This window comes from Heliangelus exortis, chromosome 8, assembly GCF_036169615.1.
Source record: "Heliangelus exortis chromosome 8, bHelExo1.hap1, whole genome shotgun sequence".
Taxonomy (NCBI): domain Eukaryota; kingdom Metazoa; phylum Chordata; class Aves; order Apodiformes; family Trochilidae; genus Heliangelus; species Heliangelus exortis.
The window spans coordinates 24,080,976-24,103,817 of record NC_092429.1 but is presented as its reverse complement, the minus strand read 5'-3'; the positions used below and the strand labels follow the sequence as shown (position 1 = coordinate 24,103,817).

Genomic DNA, 22,842 nt, shown 5'->3' with positions numbered 1-22,842 from the left:
GGATGGAGAATCCACCACTTCCCTGGGCAGCCCATTCCAATGTCTGATCACCCTCTCAGTAAAGAAATTCTTTCTAATGTCCAACCTAAACCTCCCCTGGCACAACTTAAGATTTCTCAGTATTTCCACAGAGCCCCCTTCTTGAGCTCATCTGTGCAGAACAGGGGTGTGAGGTGGGACCTCCTTGGCTGCAAAGCACCCAATGCCACCTGACAGCCACAGCTTCAGATATTTAAATACAAATCTCCCACTTAAAGCTGCTCTGAATTTCACTGCTTCTGAACACCACAGAAGTCATCATTTATAGTTCTCCACACAATAAAATTCCCTCTCCCCCTTTTTTCATTTGCACTCTGTAAGTACTTCATTTTTCAAATTAATCAGTAGCTAGACATGACTGGGTGATTTATTGAAATATTACCATCATTTCCAGGAATAGTTTTATCCTTTTTCATAAACAGGAGTCCTGTCACAATTGAGAAATATTTAAAAGGCCATCAGGATTTTAAGGGTAGCTTTAAGGGTGGTGACAGGTTCTTATACAGAAGAATTATAAGCACAGTGTATCTTCAGCATTTTTAGTACATCTTGCTCTGCAGCACCAAGGTGCCATCTGTATCTCTCCTTTAGGTCCTGTTGTTTTTCTCCCTTCCCAATTATATCTATGCACGAAATCCTTTAAACCTCAATCCAGTCCGCAACTTCATTGGCTCAAACTAATGAACAGAATTTTCTAATTCCCTAATGATAATCCTATTACCTGTCCAAAGCTATTTCTGCAAGGGTCACCATTACACAGAGATGTAAATCTGGGACCAGGTCTATCTGTGGTCAGTTGAAATCCAGCTCCTTGCCCGAGAAGCACCGAGGACGTTTCGGCCGCGCTCGCCAAACCCGGAGCTGAGTGACTGAGCCTCTCAGGTAGAGTGATCTGGATATTGATTGCCTTTCATGTTTTGGTGTAGTAAAGAAATAAAAAATTGTGTTTTGAAGATGGCCACAGCTGCTAAAATTTATGGGTAGTGTATTAAACTCTCTCATAGATAAACTGAACTGAAATGGTCTCTCCTTTTGACATCGGGCTGAAATGCAGCTGTTGAGAGACAAAATAACAGCAGCTTGTGAATTTGGCAGCCTGCTTTGATTAACCTGAGAATAACAAGCTATGAGAGCTGTCATTATTTGTGCTTTAAATAAATACAGGTTTTGCTCTAGCATAGACAGTAAGTGGTATTTCCCAGCAGATGGAATTGCTTGGGGGAAGAGGTACTGTAACAGAATACTGCCCCACTGTATGCCCAGGCTGTCAGAAGTGATGCTTGTGTCTAATTTAGCAGAGCTTTTCTCTTCCCTGCATTAAATCCTGTATTTCTTGATTTGATTTTGTCATTAACATAATTCAAAATGGGATTCCTGCTCTTCTGTAACCTATTCCTAACACATCTATGAGAACTCGCAAGAGAATTTAAACATGGAATTTCTTCTGCCTGTCCAGGGCTGAAGCTCTGTGCTCCAGTGAAGGGTGAGTGATAGGCTCAGCTGTCTGGGATAATTCCCAGAAAATTTTCATATCTGGGTCCATCATTTTCAGAGCCTCCAAGAAACTAAATCCTAATTTTAATATAAATCCTTCTTAACCAGGTTTCCAATTTCAGGCTTATAATTGTTTTCTTGCAAAAGAATCTTTTGGTAAGTATAAATATTGGTGTGAAGAAAAAAAAGACAAATTACCAGACAGGAAATTTTGCTATGCAGCTGACATGACAGAATTAATTTTAAACAGGTTGCAAGTATGTAACTAGGAGTATAAATGATGTATTACATGAAAAGATGAAGAAAGTGTCCCTGTCTACCTGATTTCTGATTAAAGGGCAATCTGCTCTTTACAGCAGTGGAAAAAAGCTCCAGGTCTACAGCTTGGTGGAGTGGCAGAGCCTGCTGCACTTCAGCATTCTGCTGTTGTCAGTTACAAGACTTTGTCTCTTCTGCTCAGATTTTGGTTTGGCAGTGGGCATAAGGACAGCTCTATTTATATATATATATATATATGTGTATATATGTAAATCCTTAGAAAATAACCATAAGATGAGCTAACAAAGAAAACTAAGTATATGTAACAGTCCACTAAACCCCCATTTTTGGATACTGAGAAATCAATTTTTGCAGCTGAGATCCCCAGAAGATGAGCACGTTGTGAATTGTACAGGTCTAAGTAGTCAAGAAAGCTTGAGGCAAAATTACATTTTGAACTCCTGCTTCCAGCCTGCTTACACTCAAAAAAATTTGATCTTCACAGTCAGGAGCTCTACAAGTTTTCTGCAAGTAATTGGTATTCTTTTGACAGGAGGGAAGAGGCTGAATATAAAAGTCCCTCTTCTGCAGCCAATACACACCAGATTGCAAGAATTATATGTGAATACTTCATCCTACTTCAGAATGGGATTTTAAGCTGATCTCTGTTATAAATATTAATGTCTAATCCTAGCAATTCTAATTACAGGACAGCTTAAATGATGGGGAAATGCATTAGGGAATGAAAGAAAATAATCAAAATAGATTTTCTCTTGAGAGAAAATTATGCAGCTAAAGATGATTGCTATACACCTGTATATGCAACTCCTGGTTTTCAGTGGTAAAGGCAATTCATCACTTGCAGCAATGTGTCTTGAAGCCATCACAGGGTTCCTTTATTCCTAATTCACAAACTGAGAAAACAACCCTGGGTATTTTACATCTTCAAAATACTCATGATTTTGTGGGTTTCCATCCTCATCTCAGCTGCAAAAATCACTTCAGAAGACTGGCATAGCTGATACAGTCAGTAGCTCCACCTCAGTGGGGAAACAGTTCTCAATAAAACCTGTACTACAGTATTACTACAGTGTTACAGATTACAGGGATTAGTCAGGGCAGTTGTGCAACTGATTGCAGTGACAGAAGGCTGCAATTCTCCCTCTGTTCTGCACAACTTCAGAATAGCCTTGAATGCAGAAGATGCAAGAACTTACCAAAAAAATCTACATCATGCTTAAATTTCCACCTTGTCTTTTAGACCTATTGCCTTCTTAGACCATTTTGAGATAGCCAGGGGTATAAAACCAGAATTAACAAGCCAAATGGAAGATCCTCTCTCATTCAACACTGGTGAGGATGTAGGAAAAAGAAAAATCAAGATCTTCTTCATGATCTGTTATTTTTAACATGGCCAAGGGATGCAGGGAACTCAGCTACAGAGTCTGGTAACCAAGTACCAACCATCTGAAATAACCCAACAGACATCATAAGGCACTACCCCCAGTCAGACTCAATTCTAACCTTCATTCTGGATTTCTTGAAGGACCACAAAGATTTAGGCTGAGTTCCAGTACAGTAAAATGTTCCTCACAGATTTAAATGTAAGCTGAACATGCTATAAATCAACACAGAGAACTCTCCTATATTGTGATGAGCACATGCCACAGGTTTTTGCCTTTAATGTTCAATGCCTACAGAGTTTGAGGGAAAGCTGTAGAACAGCTTTTACAATCAGTATCTGAGAACTGCTCAGTGGAAGGAAAATAAAAAAAAAAATATGAGTAGAAGAACATAAAATGAAAGAGAGAAGTGAGGTCTACCTAACACCAGGTATGAGCAGAGTTGGCCAAAAATAGGGGAACAGCACTTGGAGGCAAAAGAAAAAAAATTAAAACAAAACAAACAAACAAAAAAATGCCTTCCAGCTCTTTCAAGTGAATCCTAATCATAGAATCATAGAATGGCTGAGGTTGGAGGGGGCCTTAGAGATCACCTGTTCCAACCTCCCTGCCAGTAAAAGGGAAAGATCTTGTGAATTCATGTCACCTCTTCTATTAATGCTTTTTTAATTAAGATGAAGTGAAAAACTTAACATTTTCACTGGCATTTTAATTCCAAGCAAGGTAAGGGCAGCAACAAGTATGGAAGGGCAACAAGAGGAAGCATGACAAGCCTGGAGAACAGCTCCAGATGTTTGCCTTTCCAATGACTCAGAACCCTTTCCACCCATAACAGAATAGAAAAGAAAGAAGGAAAATGCAGGAAACAGCAGTGAGGAAATGCCAGTCAGTTTTTCTCACTGCATTCCATCAGAGGAAGGAATGGCAACACTGTGGAAACACCACATCCTGCAGAGAGAGCTAGGCCAGGCTTCAATGAGCCAGCCAAAGGACCTTCTGCATTATGGAACTCCTCAAGGATCTGGAACTCTGCATTATGGAACCCCTCAAGGGCAAAGGCTCCCAGAGAAAATTATGAATTCCCACTCAGGTTCCCTAAGGCAACCATCCCAAAAGAATCATAGAATCACAGAGTCACAGAATCCCAGTTTGGACTGGAAGGACCTTAAAGCTCACCTGGGTCCAAGGCCCTTGCCATGTTATGGACATCTCCCACCAGACCAGGTAGCTCCAAGCCACCTCCAGTCTGGCCTTGGACATTTTCAGGGATGGGGCAGCCACAACTTCTCTGGGCAACCTGGGCCAATATCTCAGAACTCTCACAGGAAATAATTTCTTCTTAATATCTCGTCTAAATCTCTCCTCTTCCAGCTTGAAACCATCCCCCCCCCATCCTAGCACTCCATGCCCTTGTAAAAAGTTACTCCCCAGCTTCCCTGTAGCTCCTTTTCACTTGTTTTTTAATCAATTCATAGTTGATTAGAACTTCTACAAAAGCAATACCTTTGCTTTTAAAACATTATAGTAATAAATTTGCATGGCCTCTTGAAATTAAATTTCAGTAGTACAGTTATTCATTATGGGCCATTATTATTAAAATATTCTTAAATTATTCCATTTATGCAGTGTGTTAAGAAGAGTTGCTTTAGATAGAATTAAGTATTTTTTCTTGAGATGAAAGCACATTATAAAACTGTGTCATTTTGACACAAAATATCAAAAAAATTGTGGTGCTGAGCCCTGCCCTTTGTAATTGTTGGAATCCAATGAAAAGAGCTGTCTCCAGCAACACCCAGAGATTCCCACACATTCCCATTTCTCCTTAGAGCAGGAATGGTGTCTGGCTCTAAAGCAGGGAAGATATTCCTTTTCCCAGAGATCCCTTAAGAAATGCCTTGGAGATTTTTAAATAAAGCAAACGGAGACCGTTTTGAAAAAAAACTGAGATAAAGCTTCACCTTTTTGACAGCCCGGAATAATGACAATTTTAGGTTAAATCCAAGCATGCTGCTGACCATTAAGCTCAGTGATGCTCTCCTCTGAACCCTCAATGACAAAACTCCTTATGGGGAGACCTCAATTCTTTCCTGAGAAGAGATCCCAGCACTTGGCAGCTCCTCTGGCAGGTCAGATGCTCTCCAGGTTTATTTTGTTCCACACTGCATTTGGCTGGAGGCAAGAGGCACATCTGAAAACCCAGCCAAGCTGAAAATAACCTTGCTAAGCCTTAAGCTGAAGAGGATGAAGCAAACCCTCAGAGTTAGGAGAACTCAGGCTCCATCAGATGAGGAAAGGTGCCGGCCCCTGACCATCTGAGGTCTGAACAGCCCCTGGGGATTTCCATGCTACAGCCACCTCCAGGCATTTTTTGGTTTTCAGGAGACTGTGTCTCCCAAGGAATACAAACTTGTTCTGATTGTACCTGTCTGAATCCTCCCAAGGCTCTATGGTTTGTCCAAAAAGGGATTCAGGCCACTGAACCAGGTTGTTCAGAAAATCTCAGTAAAGCACAACCTATAATAAAAAACACACTAGAACACATTTATTCAGCTCTTACTTAGACTACTTAATAAAACATTTTAGAAAGTGGCTATTTAGTTAAAATACAGGAGCAATCTTTTTAGGCCTTTAGAATTTTATTATTCTCTTCTGTTTAGTATGAAAATTGATGTGTCATCCAAGACTTCAATATTTAAAATGCAGAGATTAATATAGACTTGCTGTCACACAGACCAACCCAGTGTTTATCCACTGTTAACTACATAAATGAATTATGACATGATTTTTTTTTTTTTTTAGAGAGCTTGTTGGAACACATCAATAAATGAGGCTCTTACAAAGTGATTCACATTGGAACAGTTCTACTGGGACACTTAATGTCTTAACAGTCATTTATCATGTAAATCCAAACTGACATCACAGTCATCTGAAACAGCATGTTTTTTTCTCTGATTTATTACACTCTCTGGGTTTGTACCTGAGTCTAATTCTCCAAGAGGGAGGGTGCATGCTCTTACATGAATTCACACCATCTTTAACTCTGGTGAATCCACAAATGCAGCCCCTTGAGCTGCTGAAGCCACTGCAGAAAATATTTTAGACACCAAAATCATCAGGAAAAAAAAAAAACAAAACTAGAAAAATCAGATTTCATTACTTACAGTGATTGCAGAATTCCTCTCCTGTCCAAAATACATCACACTGCAGATCTTTGCTCCATCCCCTTCCTGTGTCAGTCACAGCCAGGCTCCTACCACAGGCTATCCAAACATTACCCTCTGCTGCATAAACAGATCCATAGGGAGGAAAAAAAACCCTGTCAGGGTTTCTATTATCTCTTGTTCTTCTCTTGATCCCCTCACTTCTCTGCTGCACACAGAGGAGGTCAGGTCCTGCCTTATCTCCTCACATTGGCCACAGCAGCACCAAGACAGAGCTGCTCTGATACTGCAGAAAGTACCTAAATCCTGCAGTAACTTCCTACAGCTCCAGGAACAGTGTTAAAACACATTTTTCCTATTCCATGCAGTAGAAACTTGTGCTGTTCAGTATAGTTCCCATTTAGCCTTAGGATTAGCACCAAGAAAACAAAGGAATTGAGGCACCTTTGCCCATAGAGCAGCAGCAGTGATGCTGCTGTGTCTTGGGCTTTGCACACACATTTTCACCTCATGCAGGTGAAAGAGATGCTTCTCCTGGGCTTTCTTAGAATCACAGAATCATAGAATTATCTGGGTTTGAAGGGACCTCAGAGATCATCAAGTCCAACCCTTGATCCACTCCCGCTGCAGTTCCCAGCCCATGGCACTGAGTGCCACATCCAGTCTCTTTTTAAATATCTCCAGGGATGGAGAATCCACCACTTCCCTGGGCAGCCCATTCCAATGTCTGATCACCCTCTCGGTAAAGAAATTCTTTCTAATGTCCAACCTAAACCTCCCAAATTCTCCTCCAAATTCTGTCCCTAGGAGCTAAACCAGCATCTGAGCACTGTATTGGGATGCACATACAGAGCGGATGAAATCAATCGGGGATTTATAACAGACATTTTTCTGCTAAGATCATATAATTCCTTTCATTTCCTGTTTTCCCTATCCCTTCTTCTCCCCTAAGCAAACAAGCTGCTGCTTCCTGCTGCTTGTCACAACAAGCCCTTCTCTGCTGATGCTCCTTTCTCATGTCCATGAAGACTTCTGGGTGTCAGAGGCCCTATAGAATATGTGACAGCTGGATGGCTGCAGCTTCTCACGAGTGATACAGCTATAACGTGACTGTAGGGAAGGCTTAAATATTTGGAATAATTTCAGGATAGAGACATGGCAGTCCCTGTGAAGGAGTCTTAGAAACAACTCAGGGAACCTGGCAGTGTTCAAGGCCAAGTTGGAGGGGGGTTGGAGCAACCTCAGCAAGTGGGAGATCTCCCTCCCCACGCAGGTTGGGGTCAGGACTGCATCATCTTAATGGTCCCTTAATGGTCATCTTAGTGGTTTTGCAACCCAAACCATTCTGTGATTCTAACTAACTGCAGGAAAATTGCCCCAGAATTTTGCCCTCCAGTTTTCACATAAATAAGTCAGCCCCAGGGAAAGGATTGATAACACTGTTTATCTGTGTGTTTGGGGGCAGAACAGGAAAAGCATGTTTTAAACCATCAAAATCATAACATTTATGTATGCATTCAGAGAAACCTGTGCTAATGCTTCAGCTGCTGTAGAACTGCAACCCCAGTTTGCTTTGTTTTGGTCTGCAAAGGAAACAAAACCATGAATTCTCATTTCATGCAGCTTTACAAGACACATGTAGAGCTATTCAGAGTTTAGCTGGTGGAAGTTTGCCATTTATATTTTTATACAGGATGCAAAGGGAAAAAAAACCAAACCACATAAAGCCTTTGGGATGATGCCAATCACATAAAAGATCCATGGAGGAGAGGGATAAAGCAGGAAGCCAGAGACCTGAGGGAACCATGGCAGGAGTTATGGCTCTCTGGGGCCACGTGGTACTGTCCAGTTTGGCTTTCACCTTCTGATTTATAGAAGTCCCATGAGGAATACATCCCTACTACTGCTTCATCCAGCTATAGGAATGTCAGGATCAGACAGCAGAGATGTTGCACTTGGTGACAGTGCACAAGGGGCCAGGCAACCCTGCTGGAATGGGACTTGAGCATCTCTCAGTTAATCAATTATTTTACAAATGGTTACTGCATTGTTTTCAGAAGTGATCAAGTTAAAAAAAAACCAAAACAAAAAACATTGTGCTGTACAGCTCCAGCTGGAAAGAGCTTTACAGTTCAACAGGGAAAACTTTTTATTTCTGATTTGGATACCTCAACCTCACTTAGGATCACCTGTGCTATCCTCACAGTGGTTTTGCTGCCTTTTAACAAATACAGATAAAATTCCTAAACATGTGGCTCTTCCCACTTAAGATAAATATATAAATTAATTCCCAAAAGTAGCAAGTTTCACCTTCTGCTCTGTAAAGGGAAAACAGTTTTGGATCCAATAGCTGCCTGTGTAGCTCCTGTGTGTGTCAGGAGAGAAGAAAATTGTGGTTTTATTCATATTTTTGCACACATAAGAAACATTTGAGGATGGCTGGGAGGTGAGATAACAGGGCAGTAAAACCATCCCACCTTAGACAGTGGCTCTTCCCCTCCTTCCAGTCCAGGTGAAAAGGTCCATTGCCAGAGAAAAGCAATAATTCAGCATTAGAGCATCAGCATTGGGAGAGAACTTTCCAAATAAAATCTTCTGCATCTCAGAGGGTGCCCACTGCTGCTCAGAGAAAGCCAGGAATGAAGAACACATCAATTGAAAAACTTTCAGGGATAAGTTCTACTTTATGTTGGGTATTTTTAAATTGCTTAATTCTCTCCAGTTTGAGAGGAAGACTGCTTAGGTAGGCCCTGCATTTTCTAGGAGCTTGTTGGCTGGATCAAGCCTGCCTTTGGCAGGTACTGGTAACAAAGTGGAGAGATACAGAGAAAGCAAAAGCAAGGACTCCTACTGATTTATAGTTACAGATATAATTAAAAAAAAAACAAAAAAAAACAAACAACACCCAAAAAATCCCCCCCACAAAACCCAACACCAAAGAAGGAAACAAACAAACTCAACCAAGCTAAATAAACCCAACTGACACCAGAATTAAAAACCATTTCTGAAGCCAAACCCATTGTGCTAATTGTTTCCTGTGAGGGACACGAGGCATATCCAGTGCCTTGGGAGGCATTTTTAATCAAGCCTTACCCCAAATCAGGCACTGGATGTTCTCCCAAAGTTGCAAGTTTTGGTTCCTCCCAAGCCTCCCCTGCAGGCACTCTTTTTTCTTTTGAATGGAAAGAAGAGTCCATTCAAAGTCCCTGCAGGGTACTACTACTTCTAGAGCTTTAATTAACATCACAACAAATTCAAGTTTCTTCCTTTCCCCGTAAAATGCTGCCCATCAACCTTTCTAAAAGCCTGTCCTCAGTCACTGCAAGCATTACAGCTCTGACATAAGTGATTTTCGACTTTTTTTGACTTTTGACTAATTCTAGGGATTATCCATGCTGCCAACATCTGTTGAGCTTGGAATAACAATTATATATGAAAATATCATCATGCCTTTGCTAACTGCAGCAATAAACCCCAACCAGAACTCTGAAGGATGTGTCAATTCTGGCAGCATACTGATGTTTACTGAAAGTTCAGATATTAAATATGTACTTAAGAAGCAAATGGAAACTCTGTTCAGACTTCCAGAGTACCATGGTGAAATAAATGCTCAATCCATCTGACAAATTGGGCCAGGCACTGAGGTAAAATATGGATTGAAGTTTGTGCCCTTAAATCTCTATGTTTGAAAATCTTGCCTTCTGCTTTATCTTCTAGGAGACATTTCCTTGGCATTCAGCCATTCTCCTCTTCCACCCCACCTGATATATCATTAAAAAAAAAAAAAGAAAAAGAAAAAAAAAATAGATTTCCTGGTAGAATTAAAACCAAAACCAAATTAATTTTTCATGATTGTAAGAACTGTGTAACTACTCCAACAAACACACAGCAGGCTCCAAAAATCTGCATCCTGAGTTGCAAAAGACATTCACCTTTTAATACACAAAAATTAGGCTTTTCCAAATAAAAAACTCGTGTAAATCACAATTGAAATGTAACATTATTAACACCATTATTAATACTTTCTTTGAAATAATAAAACTACCTCTGTTTTAAAATATCTGTATTCTGCCTTTCCATATGAAGCATAGTGGTCCTGTGGTAGCAGTGAAGTTGACTGATGTGAAAGACATTCAGTTAATTTCCCGTTTCAGAGCAGAATCCAGAGATAAATGTACCCTCCAGAAAAAAAGAGAAAGCAGGGTTTGTTGGTTTTGTTTTTTTTTTTAAAAATCCTACAATTTTTAACCTAACACAATGCTGGAGCCAGGGAAATTTCCTAACAGGGAAAACCTGAGGGGTAAATGAAACATTGGAGAGAGAATATCTATTTAAAATGCTTCCACCTCACAAAAAAGAACAGGGTTAACTCTCCCAAAGCGGATCGAGGGAATAATCCCATCCCTTAACCCTCTCAGCAGTCACAGTGACCCACAGCAAAGCTGGTGGCTTTCTACGTCACCCCATCCTATATTAGATTTCCTCCCCATCACCCTATCTTCTTAAACCAAACAAAGCCTTGTTGAAATTATGGCTTTTTTTTTCTTTTTTTTCTGCCAAACATGCTGACCTCATCACTCCGTGACACACGGTGGCTTTCCTCCGGGTAAGCCCAAGAAATTCCCATTTTTCCATGCAATAAATCCGTGCCCACCTGGGTGACACAGTGATGCTGCCAGTGGCCAATGCAGGGAACTCCAAAGGCTGCCTCTTGAATCCCTATTATCACTTGAATCCCTTGAATCATCCACCAGAGTAAAAAGCACCCAACAGTCTCCACGTGGAGCTGTGGGCACCCCCTGTTCCCCACCAGCAGCTCCCAGGGAGATCCCTAAAGGTGCTTCCAGTTCCCACCTCCCTCTGGGGCTGGAGCTCCAACCTTGACATCCTTTTTGCTTATGTAGTGATGCTGATACCTCCTTCAAACCTAAATGCACACCTGGCCATGGGGTGGAGAGCTCCCCATATTTTTTTTTACCCCTCTCTTTCTTTTCTGAATGGGAGCAGCTGAAAAGTGCTTGGTTTCTAAACTACCAGTCTGCTCTACCTGTCCACCCAGCCTCTTCTTCAGAAAACAGCAAGAGAGACCCAGCCCAGAGAACATGTTGGAATTGTAGGATCTCAGACAGCTACAGAAGAGGTCATGGCCAGGGCTGAAGCACACAGGTCCTACCCATGCAAATCCATGTTCAACCATTGCAGCTCAGCCCACAGATCCCACCCTGTGGGGCACTGACGTTGCTAAGATGGCTTCAGGGATGTTGATGAGCTCTGGATTAGGCTCCTTGGAAATCTGTCCCTGCCCTTCCAAGGGCAGCTGCAGAGCCTCACACAGAGGATTCACTTGATTTTACTTCACTGGGACATTTCCACCCCTTGGGTTGGGGTGAAAAAGTGCTTTGTTCCATGTTAATTTACCCAATTCCAGCAACCTGACCACTCAAATCCAAAGATGCTCTTGGCTTGTTTGCTTGAGAAGCTGCCCAACCACTGGGAAAGACTGGTGCCCATTATCACAGAGTGGTTTGGGTTGCAAGAGACCTTAAAGATCCCAGCTCTAATCCTCTGCACCTCCCACGGGACCAGGTTGCTCCAAGCCCCATCCAACCTGGCCTTGAACACTTCCAGGGATGGGGCTGCCACAGCTTCTCTGGGCAACCTGGGCCAATATCTCAGAACCCTCACAGGAAAGGATTTCCTTCTACTATCTCATCTAAAGCACCCTCCATTAAAGCATCCTCATTTCTAAAGCATGCCCTTGCAAAAAAGACCCTCCCCAGCTTTCCTGAAGCCCCTTGGGGTGCTCTAAGGCCTCCCCAGAACATTCTGCAGGATGCACAACCCCAGCTCTCTCAGCCTGTCTCCAAATCTGTCTTCATGATTCATGTCATTTGACAGAGGGGACAAGCACAAACAGAGAAGAAATTCTGCAAATGAAGAGCAGGAAAAATGGGCAGAGAAGTGAGGTTCAGCCAGTGCTTGGGGAGAGCGAAATGCTGTTCACATTGGGACATTTTTCCCCTGAGCCAGGAGCCACAGGGCTGATGAGCACACACCTGTAGCTCTGAGCAGAAGTGTGCAATCCCACCTTGCTGCTGAACATCCCTTCCTTTCATTCTGCCACTTCCAAGATTCCCCAGAATTTCATCCTTCCCAGTTCATAGGCCACGTCCCACCAGTCACTCATTTACTGCCTGACCTCCTCCCAGGCACAGAACTACATTTTTGGTAGAATTTGCACATACAGAGAGTGGTGGATTTGTGCCTTGACCTTGTGTATACGTTGAGAAAAGTATTTCTCATGCTTATTTACTGGACTAGTAGCAAAAACTCTTACTTTAGAAAGCAAGTTTTATTTATTGCCTTTGCCCTATCACAGAACACATCTTGCCTTTTACACTTTTAGACTTATTTTTTTTAATTTCCCTCCCTTCTGTTACTATAACTTACCACTTAGAAGACACTATTTTTGTATTTACAGCTGCAATGTATTACAAGGATTAGGCCTTCATTACAAGTACACAGTTACAGTGTTTCCTTACTGAGCATCCTTCTCAGTATGCATAGGAGAAAATAGTAAAAAAAAAAAAAATTTAAAGAAAAATAATTGTAATTTTAGGTAAACAAAACACTTCTTGAAGCCCAAAGGCACAAAATATTTGTCACTAAGCAGAAAGCATCATTTCAGATTGCATCAAAAGCAAACACTTTCTTAAATGGTCATTTCTCCCCTGCAGTAAGGCTGGCCCAGCTGGTCTGATGATGACAGAAGGATGAGCATTAGTAATAGGAATTGCTGCTCCTGGGCTACAACAGATCCAAAGCTGATAGAAAATTAAAGGGTAGCTTCAGGCATATACTTAGTATTTGGCCTTTTTTTTTGGTGACCAAGTGTCTTTTGGGACATAGAAAGGTCTCTCTATGAAGAAAGCAAAAATTACAATTTCACTTAGAAAGTCTGATGTAAAGAGAGGAAAATAAAGAATTTACAGAATGCTCAGTCTCCTAAAATATGTATGGAAAGTCACCATATGCATTACGGAACACATTCATTGATGATCTGATAAAGAAATATTTTCTCCCCACTAGCCCTTTCCAACTAGGAATGTCAAAAGCTTTTTAGTTCTCAAAATCAAGGACAAAAGCTTATGAAAAAGTAATATAACCTCTAAATCAGCTTTTTTTTGTTTTTCATCACAAGGATTGGTACTCATTTAGCACGTCACATGTTAGTAAAACGGTGCAAAGGAAAAGCTTGAGATGAGCAGCAATGTAGCAGACATCCTGAAAGGTCTGTCAGTTCCTCCTGAGATCCAAGAGATACAGAGAGCTTCAGTGGTGACATCTGCTATTGCTTCACTATCACTGCACATCACTGTGCTGCTGGGGGACTTGGTTACCCTGTTCTGCTCTGTGTGCTCTTACCCCAAGTATTTAGCAGGGCTGGGAGACTACATTGTTACATGGGAGACAAAAAATCAGGCTTAAAGCAGTGAGGATTCTGTTAGAGATGATTGCAGTGGCCAGGGATGAGTGTCCCCCAGCATGAGCACCAGATTGCACACTTCTGTAAAGCCAGGGAGGTGTCACCCACAGACCTGAGACACTGGGTCACAACCAGCAGCCCTGTGACACCATTCTGCTTTACTGGCTCAGCATTGCACACTGGCATTTCCCCATGGAGACACTTACACAAGGTGCTCCAAAGCTGATAGCACCCATATTTCACCAAATATTAAGGACCTAATTTTTACTTTGGAAAATGCTGCTTGCCCAGCATATAAAAGAACACCCCAAAAAAAAAAACAAAAACAAAAACCAAACAAAAAAACTCCACAAAAAACCCAAAACAAAACAAAAAAACCCCAAAACACCAAACAAACAAACAAAAAAAACCCAAACCAAAACAACCCCAACAAAAGAAACCCCACCAAACCCAACCAGCAAGAAAAATACTCCACCTAAACTCTTAAGAAGGGTGTGAGAGAATTTCCTACCCTGGTGATTGCCCCTTTTTGCCCACACACTAAACACAGGAGCTTACACCCTCATCCACCACGCTTTCTTGCCAGGAGGAGCACATCCCACAGGAGAGCCAGCTCATCCTAGAGCTGAGCTTCCCACGGATCACCTTGCAGCTACACGTTCATCCGCCCTTGTCCTCCACTGCCTAACTGGGAAGGCACCAAGCCCCTGTAATTCTGACACTATCATGATAAGAACAATGAATATTTCTAACTCCTCTGAGTGGAAAGGGGAAGAGTTTGCATGACTTGCTCACAGCCTGACTCAGTGGCAGGGCCAGGATTAAGATTTAGGAGTTTCCCACTCCCAGGTCCAGGGCCAGCTTACCAGGGTTGTTACCTCATGCCACACTTCAGAAGAATGGTGAAATGCAGCCTTCCCTGCTGTTATGATTCACCTAATCTTTCCAGATTTATTAGCTACAACAGGTCAGTAACATAACAAAGGAAAGCCCTCCATAAGGTTTAAGCAATCATTTCCCATCACTAAAGTTTCACCTAAAGCGTGGTCAAGTTTTTGGTATGAGCCTGCAGCAGAATGTTTCAGTTTCAGGTGCTGTATTTTTAGTGCCTTTCATGGTTAAAAGATAAGAAACAGCAAAGCACACAGAGAACCAAATGTTCTCTTTCCTCGTGGAACAAAATCCTCAGCATCAGCAGACAGAAAAGGTCTTTGCAGGTGTCCATCTAAGTCACAGCAATGACTTTCCAATGCTTTGACCCAGCACATCCACATAACTGTCCATGCCTGACATGGCAAAGATTTTTAGTTTTGCCTACAATAGAAGGGATTAGCTTTGCATTTCTCTTTCAGAATTGACTGCTTAACAGCTGAACCAGTTATCTGGACCTAGGTCCTGACAGCAACTATCTACAGATCTAGCTACAGAAATAATTTAAGCTAACAAATATTGGGAGAATCAGATACCTTGTGTCTTGCTCAGCTGTTACTTGACTTTATTCCTTGATGCTGATATGTTAAAAAAAACCCAGTGCATTTCCTCCTCTGCACACAGCCTACAATATTAACATCACTTCATCACAGCATCATGGCATGATAACCTCTTGGCATTCACTTCAAGATGGGATTTCCTGTGAAGGCAAATAATGCTGACCTTAACATCTGAGCAGATAAAATTACACTAAACAGGAGCACTAAAATCAACTGCCTTAAAGAGTACTGTAGGCAGTGACACTTCATGACATCAGAATTAAGGTTTTTAACTGATAACTTTTGATATGTACAGCATGAGAAAAGACTCAGTTCTATGTGGTAGCAGAACTCATGGAGGGGTCTCTGTAGGTGTCTATAAGCAGGGTGGTAAAAATGCATGTAAAGAATTGGTACTTTTCTCCCCCAGCCTATCCTCTTGAAACAGATCATTGACCTTCTTGAGAAAGCTGCAGTACCCCAGGAACATTTACTGTGACTTTCAGGAGCCACAGAACATCAGCCTGAACTTCAGAGTTCAGAACTTCACCCCTCAAAAACTCTCCGTAAAAGATAAAAAGGGTGTTGCTTGAGCACTGCTGTCCCCCTGGGCCCTATGATTGGGCCTTAGGTTGGATTATTTAAAGAACAGGTGACACAGAAGTTATTTTGATTTATAAACCCTGTATTTTTTTCTGGTTTTGGTAAATGGCCCAACCAGGATGAGCAGTCAAGCTCCAGGATGCTCAGAGGTCTCTTGCCCAACAGGTTCAAATACTTGGCTCCACCTTCAATATGACAAACAAGCAGTTCAGGCAACTCTTAAAAAGGACTTACAGCACTTGGAAAATCAATAGGTTCTTGAAGGGGGGCAAAAAAAAATCTTAAAGAAAAAATTACTCACTACACATTCTCATTGCAGGAAGTTTCACCTCACCATGTTCCAAATTCTCTCCATTGGCTATTCCACTTTTACTAAAAATTTGGCCTGACACCTTTTCAAAGAGACTGACATATATCCTAATTGCATTTTACAAGAAGACAAGAAGCTCCACAGTTATGTGTAGTTTTATCTTCACTGATACCTGCTAACTGCAGGAAATCCCATCCTGCACCCTACCTGCTGTAAGCTGATCCCTTTTCTCTCCTGCTTTTAACCATTCTCCTTTTTGGACTCACAGGATCTGCTCCAGCAACCAAAATGGAAGAAAATGCCAACACCAGCTTTGAAGAAGATTTTGAAGGACAGGCAACACACACAGGTAAGGAAACTAACAGCCTTTTTTTCTTTTCCCTAAAAATATGATGAACTGTACCCACTCACTGAGTAAAACCCAGAATCCTGGTAGATCCCACTGGCTTGCCAAAACCCTTGCACAGAAATAGAGTTTCCAAAGCCAATGAGATGTATTTTGAAGCGAGCAGGTTACACCAAACCCATCTTTGTGCCAATCCTCCTCATACCTGAAGCAAATGGCAAACACAGAAGGCACCTGAAGAAGTCACCAACAGCAATGCCCAATGCAGCTCTTGTTGGTTTACTGCTTCAGTCATCAACTTCCTTCTTCTGAGGAAAAAGGAATAAAACAAAATAGCAACAAAAATCACACACTAGAATTAGCTTTTAAGGTTTCACTGTAAAGGCTGAATTATTTGCTTCTCGTTACAAAAGGAACACTCAGCATTAAAAGTGAACCTATAAATCCTTTTGGCAAACCTAGGTCAGCATTTAAAACCTTTGAAAGCATCCTTACTGAGAATCACAATTCTTTTTGATCCTGCACTCAGTCACTGTGATGATTTTTATGAGCACTGACACTGTACTCAGCTCTCCAGACAAGCATCACTGCATCCCAGCCCACCAGCAGGTATGGCAATCATTCCCTCCCTCTGCTCTGAGGGCTTCTTTTCGTTGGGCTACAATAAACATAGCTCAAAAAACATCCTTCTGGGACCCAAAAGTAGGGCACTAAACCAAGGCTTGAAAATAATTTTGGAAATCAGGCTGCTAGACTGCTGTTGCTCTGCCGAGAGGCTCAGGCCTATTCCTACTTTAGAATCATTCTTGCAAAAGATGAGGTCAACTTCCCTTTCTATTAAGGGGTGCAGTGCCTTTAGCCACCACTTCAAGGTGTTGAAATTCAATCCAAAACAGTCTCAGCAAGTGGTAACACCACCTCCCACAGGAGAGGGAGAGCTGCTCACCCAGCCTCTTCTAAATTTTCCGTAGAAATAAACTTCACTTCTAAAAACTCTAAAATATTCCTTTGTTTTGCTTTATAATCAGAGACACAAGTTAAAATGCTTCGGAATACCACCAGAATTTTGAAATTATTCTTTTTTCCCCATTTCAAAACTGAACTGCTTTAATCCACCAGATCCAAAGACCAAGCTCTGCATTACAATCATAATTATCACAGCGTAAGCCTTACTGGTTATTCTCCCAGTGGAACAGGTACAGGTTTAATAAAGAAAGAAAATCATCTCAGGTGCCCTGTAATATTAGTTGTACTCTAAGTCCTTACCCATGTTATCTACTGAAATACAGTGTCTGTAGAGAAATGCAAACACACTTCTGCTTTGGCCAACATGTCACTTTTCCCAGGCTTCAGCATCCTCATCCTTGTTAAAACTACTCATGTAGTACATCAAAATCCTTTTACAGGATCCTGACAGGAACCAGAGCATCAAAGTGACCCAGGTTAGAACAATCCCCCTTCCTTCTTTCTTCAGGAAGCTAATGCAACATGTAGGTCCCAAAGCTCTGGCTTTCCACACTGGAGAGCCCTCTGGATGGGAGGGGGGTGGATGGATACACTGTGAAACAGAAGGACAAACCAGCAAAAAGCAGAAATTTCATAAGACAGCTTCTTGTTGAGCCAGTTTCTCACCTAACTTCATCTCTCTTAGGACCCAAAGGTGTCATCAATGACTGGAGAAAGTTTAAATTAGAAAGCCAAGACAGAGAATCCTTACCCTTGAGCAAGAAGGAAATCCTTAAACAGATGTCTACACCACACAGATCTTTCAGCAAAGGTGATAAAGACACCAGAGAGAGATTTTCCCGTAAGGTAAGAAAAGCAAAAGGAATTGATTTCTTTTCCATATAAAACATACCAGTTATAAGCCAGAAAACCCTGAATTTGCCAGATTCAACTCCTTTGTGGCATAGTAGCACTCATACAATAGACAGAACAAATGCATACCCAACCACCTGCCCTGTCCTAGGATCTACCTTCAGTAAAATAAGTAGCCTATTTCACAACAACCTGTCTTCCTCCCTTTCTTGCCTCCATGCTCAGGCATTCCTTTCCATGGCTCAGGCAATGGAAAACTTTAATACTAGTCAGGATGGAGCTCTGAGTCTGAACATCCCTCATAACCACTTACCAGGTCTGAAAGGATGTGGGGATGGGGTGGGGACAGGGAGGACAGAACGCAAAGCCCCAAAAACCTGACAGGAATAAAATCTTCACCCCACTACAGCCACTGGCAAAACTCCCACCAATTCTGTAAGAGCCAGGATTTGCAAATACGGAAATCAGACTTATTTTTCTAGTTGGACTCAAGCCCCCCAGTTCAGAAAGGAAATTGAGGTCCTGGAGCAGGTCCAAAGGAGGGCAACCAGGCTGGTGAAGGGATCCAGCACAAGTCCTATGAGGTGAGGCTGAGGGAGCTGGGGCTGTTCAGGCTGGAGAAGAGGAGGCTCAGGGGAGACCTCATCACTCTCTACAACTCCCTGAAAGGAGGTTGGAGCCAGGGGAGGGTTGGTCTCTTTTCCCAGGCAACTCTCAGCAAGACAAGAGGGCACAAGAGGTCTCAAGTTGTGCCAGGGGAGGTTTAGGTTGGACATTAGAAAGAATTTCTTTACCGAGAGGGTGATCAAGCATTGGAATGGGCTGCCCAGGGAAGTGGTGGATTCTCCATCCCCGGAGATATTTAAAAAGAGCCTGGATGTGGCACTCAGTGCCATGGGCTGGGAACTGCAGCAGGAGTGGATCAAGGATTGGACTTGATGCTCTCTGAGGTCCCTTCCAACCCAGATGATTCTATGATTCTAAAGGTCTTTTCCAACCAAAACAACTCTATGATTCCATGAGTGCTCTTCTGGCTCAGCTTTTGATGTGAAGTCCCTCAGATAACCGTGTCAGTGCCGAGAGATGACCACTCACTCATTTAAAACTCTCTCCATCTCCACAGATGAGCATGCAGGAGTACGAATTAATCCAAGATGAGCAAGAAGACGAAAGCTGCCTACAAAACTACCGCAAACGCTGCATGCAGGACATGCACCAGAGGCTGAGTTTCGGGCCAAAATATGGTTATGTGAGCGAGCTGCAGAACGGGGAACAGTTCCTGGAAGCCGTGGAGAAGGAACGCAAAACCACCACCGTCATCGTCCACATCTACGAAGATGGCATCAAGGGTTGTGATGCTCTCAACAACAGCTTGACCTGCCTGGCAGCTGAATACCCCACTGTCAAGTTCTGCAAGATCAAGGCCTCTGACACGGGGGCTGGAGACCGCTTCTCAAACGAAGTGCTCCCCACTCTTCTTGTCTACAAGGGTGGGGAGCTCCTGAGCAATTTTATCAGCGTTTCGGAACAATTCAACGAGGAGTTTTTTGCTGTGGATGTGGAGTCTTTCCTAAATGAGTATGGGCTGCTGCCTGAAAGGGAGCTTCCAGCCCTGGGAAATGGTGACACGGATGAGCAGGATGTTGAATAATTACAGAGCCATAGTCCTCTTTGTCTCCCTTCCCTCCTCAGTGTGTTGTAAATGAAGTTCAGTACCACCCAACTCCTGTAGAGAAGGCTCTCCTTGCTCACTTGTTTGTAAGATGCAACTGGTTAACTGGTAGTGTGTGAGTTTTACTTAGAACACAGATAACTGACAGTCCTGTACATAATTATTTTGATGCCAGCCACAAGCAGGAGGAAGAACAGGAGATGATACTGGTGGTAATCTCTAAGAAATTTAGGAAAAATAAAATAAAATTAGAAATGGAGGGCCCGTGCCTGCCTCTGCAAAGCACAAGAACAACTTTATTTTAACAGGAAGCAGGACTGATCCATCCCCCTGCATAAATGAAAAGCTGTCTCCATCATCTTGGAATTACAGCAAGTCCTTGCTCCTCAGATTATTTTTTCTGACTTCAGTAGGAACAAGGTATCATCCAGCAGTTTTAAGGACAAACAAACAGCCCGAAGTCCTAACATTCCTACATGGCTTAGGTATCTAGGATGTTATTTTATGATTCCACATTTAACTTTCAATATTCTTGAAAATACTCAAGTTAGCTCAGTACTTCTATAAATTTGTCATCCAAACAGCTCACACAAACACATTATCAGCTATTTTCAGTTCATTGTTGCTCCATGTTTTGAACAGTATTATTTAAAATGTCTGCAAGTTACTGAAAAATACATTGTGCTTCTGTAATAACTCTGAATAAAACTTACCTAAGAGCTCTCAAAACCTGCCATTGGAAGTGTGAAATACATTGATAGCACATATCCCTAAACTTAAAAATATGTGAAATATTAGTAAGCACTCATCAGACATTTAATAAACTCAAAGTTCTAAATCTTGCTAAAGGGATGCTGCTGAGAACTACACTTTCACAGTCTGAGAGGAAAACACAGAGGAAACAGTGTCATCTTCCCCTGTCTCTCTCTCAGTAGGTCCTCCTCCAGTTCTCATACAAGACAACAAAACCATCAGAAACATTTCCATTGCATCTTTTCACACTGGCAAAGCTGAATTGTATTCTGAGGACAGAAATATCTGTATCTTAACTGCATACAATTTTGTTAGCAGCATTTGAGATTTATCAAAATGTTAAACATTCTTTTTAGTGCTCACATGACTGACCATTTTTATATCATTTGATAATTTCGTTTGATAATTTGGAGTGGAAGCTTTCAGTTTTGCTTGGGGTCAGCATCCCAGCACAGAAATGTCACCCTGCAATATTCTGCACATGGATCAGTAAGACTGCCAGGACCAAGGAACCATTGCTGCAGTCATAGAACCCACTCACTAAAAGCAGGTTCTTAGCACCCTTTTAAGCACATTTTTTCCTCCACTTGTTCTTTACATGGGAAATTCACAGGAGTAGCTGGAAGTTACACTACTTTCCAAGAGATCTGCACAACAAAATCATTCTACTCAAAAGGATTTGGGAAATAAAAGCCTGCAAAACATCACTGAAGGAGTCAAGAGACACCATTTCAAACAAAATTATTTAAACACAAACTTAAGCCTTGTTTTAAATAATGGCCAAAAATTAAAAGAAAATTTGTTTTATTTGTTTGTCCAGTTTCAGGGACTATCCAAATGGTACCAAATTTCTCCCTTTAATGTTGCTTTCCCGTGGGTCACTATGTTAACAGAGCACCAGAAACTACACCTTGGGTACACTGAGCAATAAAAAGCAAGTTCTCTCTGAACTAATGTTCAATCTCCTTTAAGCTGTAAAATAACTCATTAGTTTATTCCACCAATAATTCAAAATAGGATCTTCCCAAAATGTCATGATTTCCATGTTGAAAGATTTTCATATGCGAGACCACCATATGTTTTTCTGACAGAACTCCAGGTAGAATAAAGCCTTTCCCTTACAGCTAAAATCACTTTAACATTTCAATTGCATCAGCAGGTTGAGTATTCAGAAAGCTTCCATTTGTAGACACACTTGATATTATGAAAATCTTATGGTTACAGGTTCTGTAGAAAATAATTCATTATCTTCTATAACAAAAAGAACCAGTTGCTTGAGTAGCACGACAATATTTGTCTTCTGTTTTGACATTAATATTTTAAAGAAGAAGCATGAAAAATTTAAGTCCTCTGCACAGCAGAAAATCTCCACAACACTGGAAAGAACCTAACATTTTTTAGAACTTTCCTGCTTTATCAAACTTGGTTCAAAAGTTATCAGGCTGCACATCAGCAGCTTCATCATGTCACCTTTGTTTCTTTGAGGAACCACACTGCAAGCAAAAAAAACCCCTAACAAACAATAACCACCACAGAAACTACATTCATAATTGTAAGAAAGGAGCTGACACTCCAATTTAAGAGACAGACTAGGCATGCTTAAGCAGGATTATCCTTCAACCTGTAATTTAAAAAAATAGTAAAGAAAGAAAGCAAGCCTCAACATAAGCTCATGACTAACCAAGCTGCCAAGAAAGCTCTGATCACAGGAGTCATCCATATACAATAAAAAAAAATACCCCAAAACAACACCTTAAAAAAGAAAAAGCAAGACTTGACACAAACATCACACCACTGTATAAAGGGTCTTGAATAATTAAATGTTTTAATTAAGACATGGGAGCTGCCTTCCTGCTATGCTTGGCTAAGGTTACTCTTCCTTTTGAGTCAAAATCCCAGAGACCCCGAGTGCCCTTGGATATTCTGACATGGACAAAAACAGAGGTGGGAGGGAACTCATTATCAGTGGTGTCACTGCTGATCAGACTAAGAACAGCTCTAGTAGATGCATGACTGCTATTGCCATGCCA

At 41.6% G+C, this 22,842-nt stretch overlaps 1 protein-coding gene across 1 annotated transcript; it reads left to right on the top strand.

Moving 5' to 3' along the window:
* Positions 1-795: 795 nt before the first annotated feature.
* PDC (phosducin) lies at positions 796-20,788 on the top strand. Its single transcript, XM_071751095.1, has 4 exons — positions 796-921; positions 16,492-16,572; positions 18,221-18,381; positions 19,511-20,788. The coding sequence occupies exons 2-4, from the start codon at positions 16,512-16,514 to the stop codon at positions 20,036-20,038; spliced, it is 750 nt and encodes a 249-aa protein (XP_071607196.1). The 5' UTR covers positions 796-921; positions 16,492-16,511; the 3' UTR covers positions 20,039-20,788.
* Positions 20,789-22,842: the final 2,054 nt, after the last annotated feature.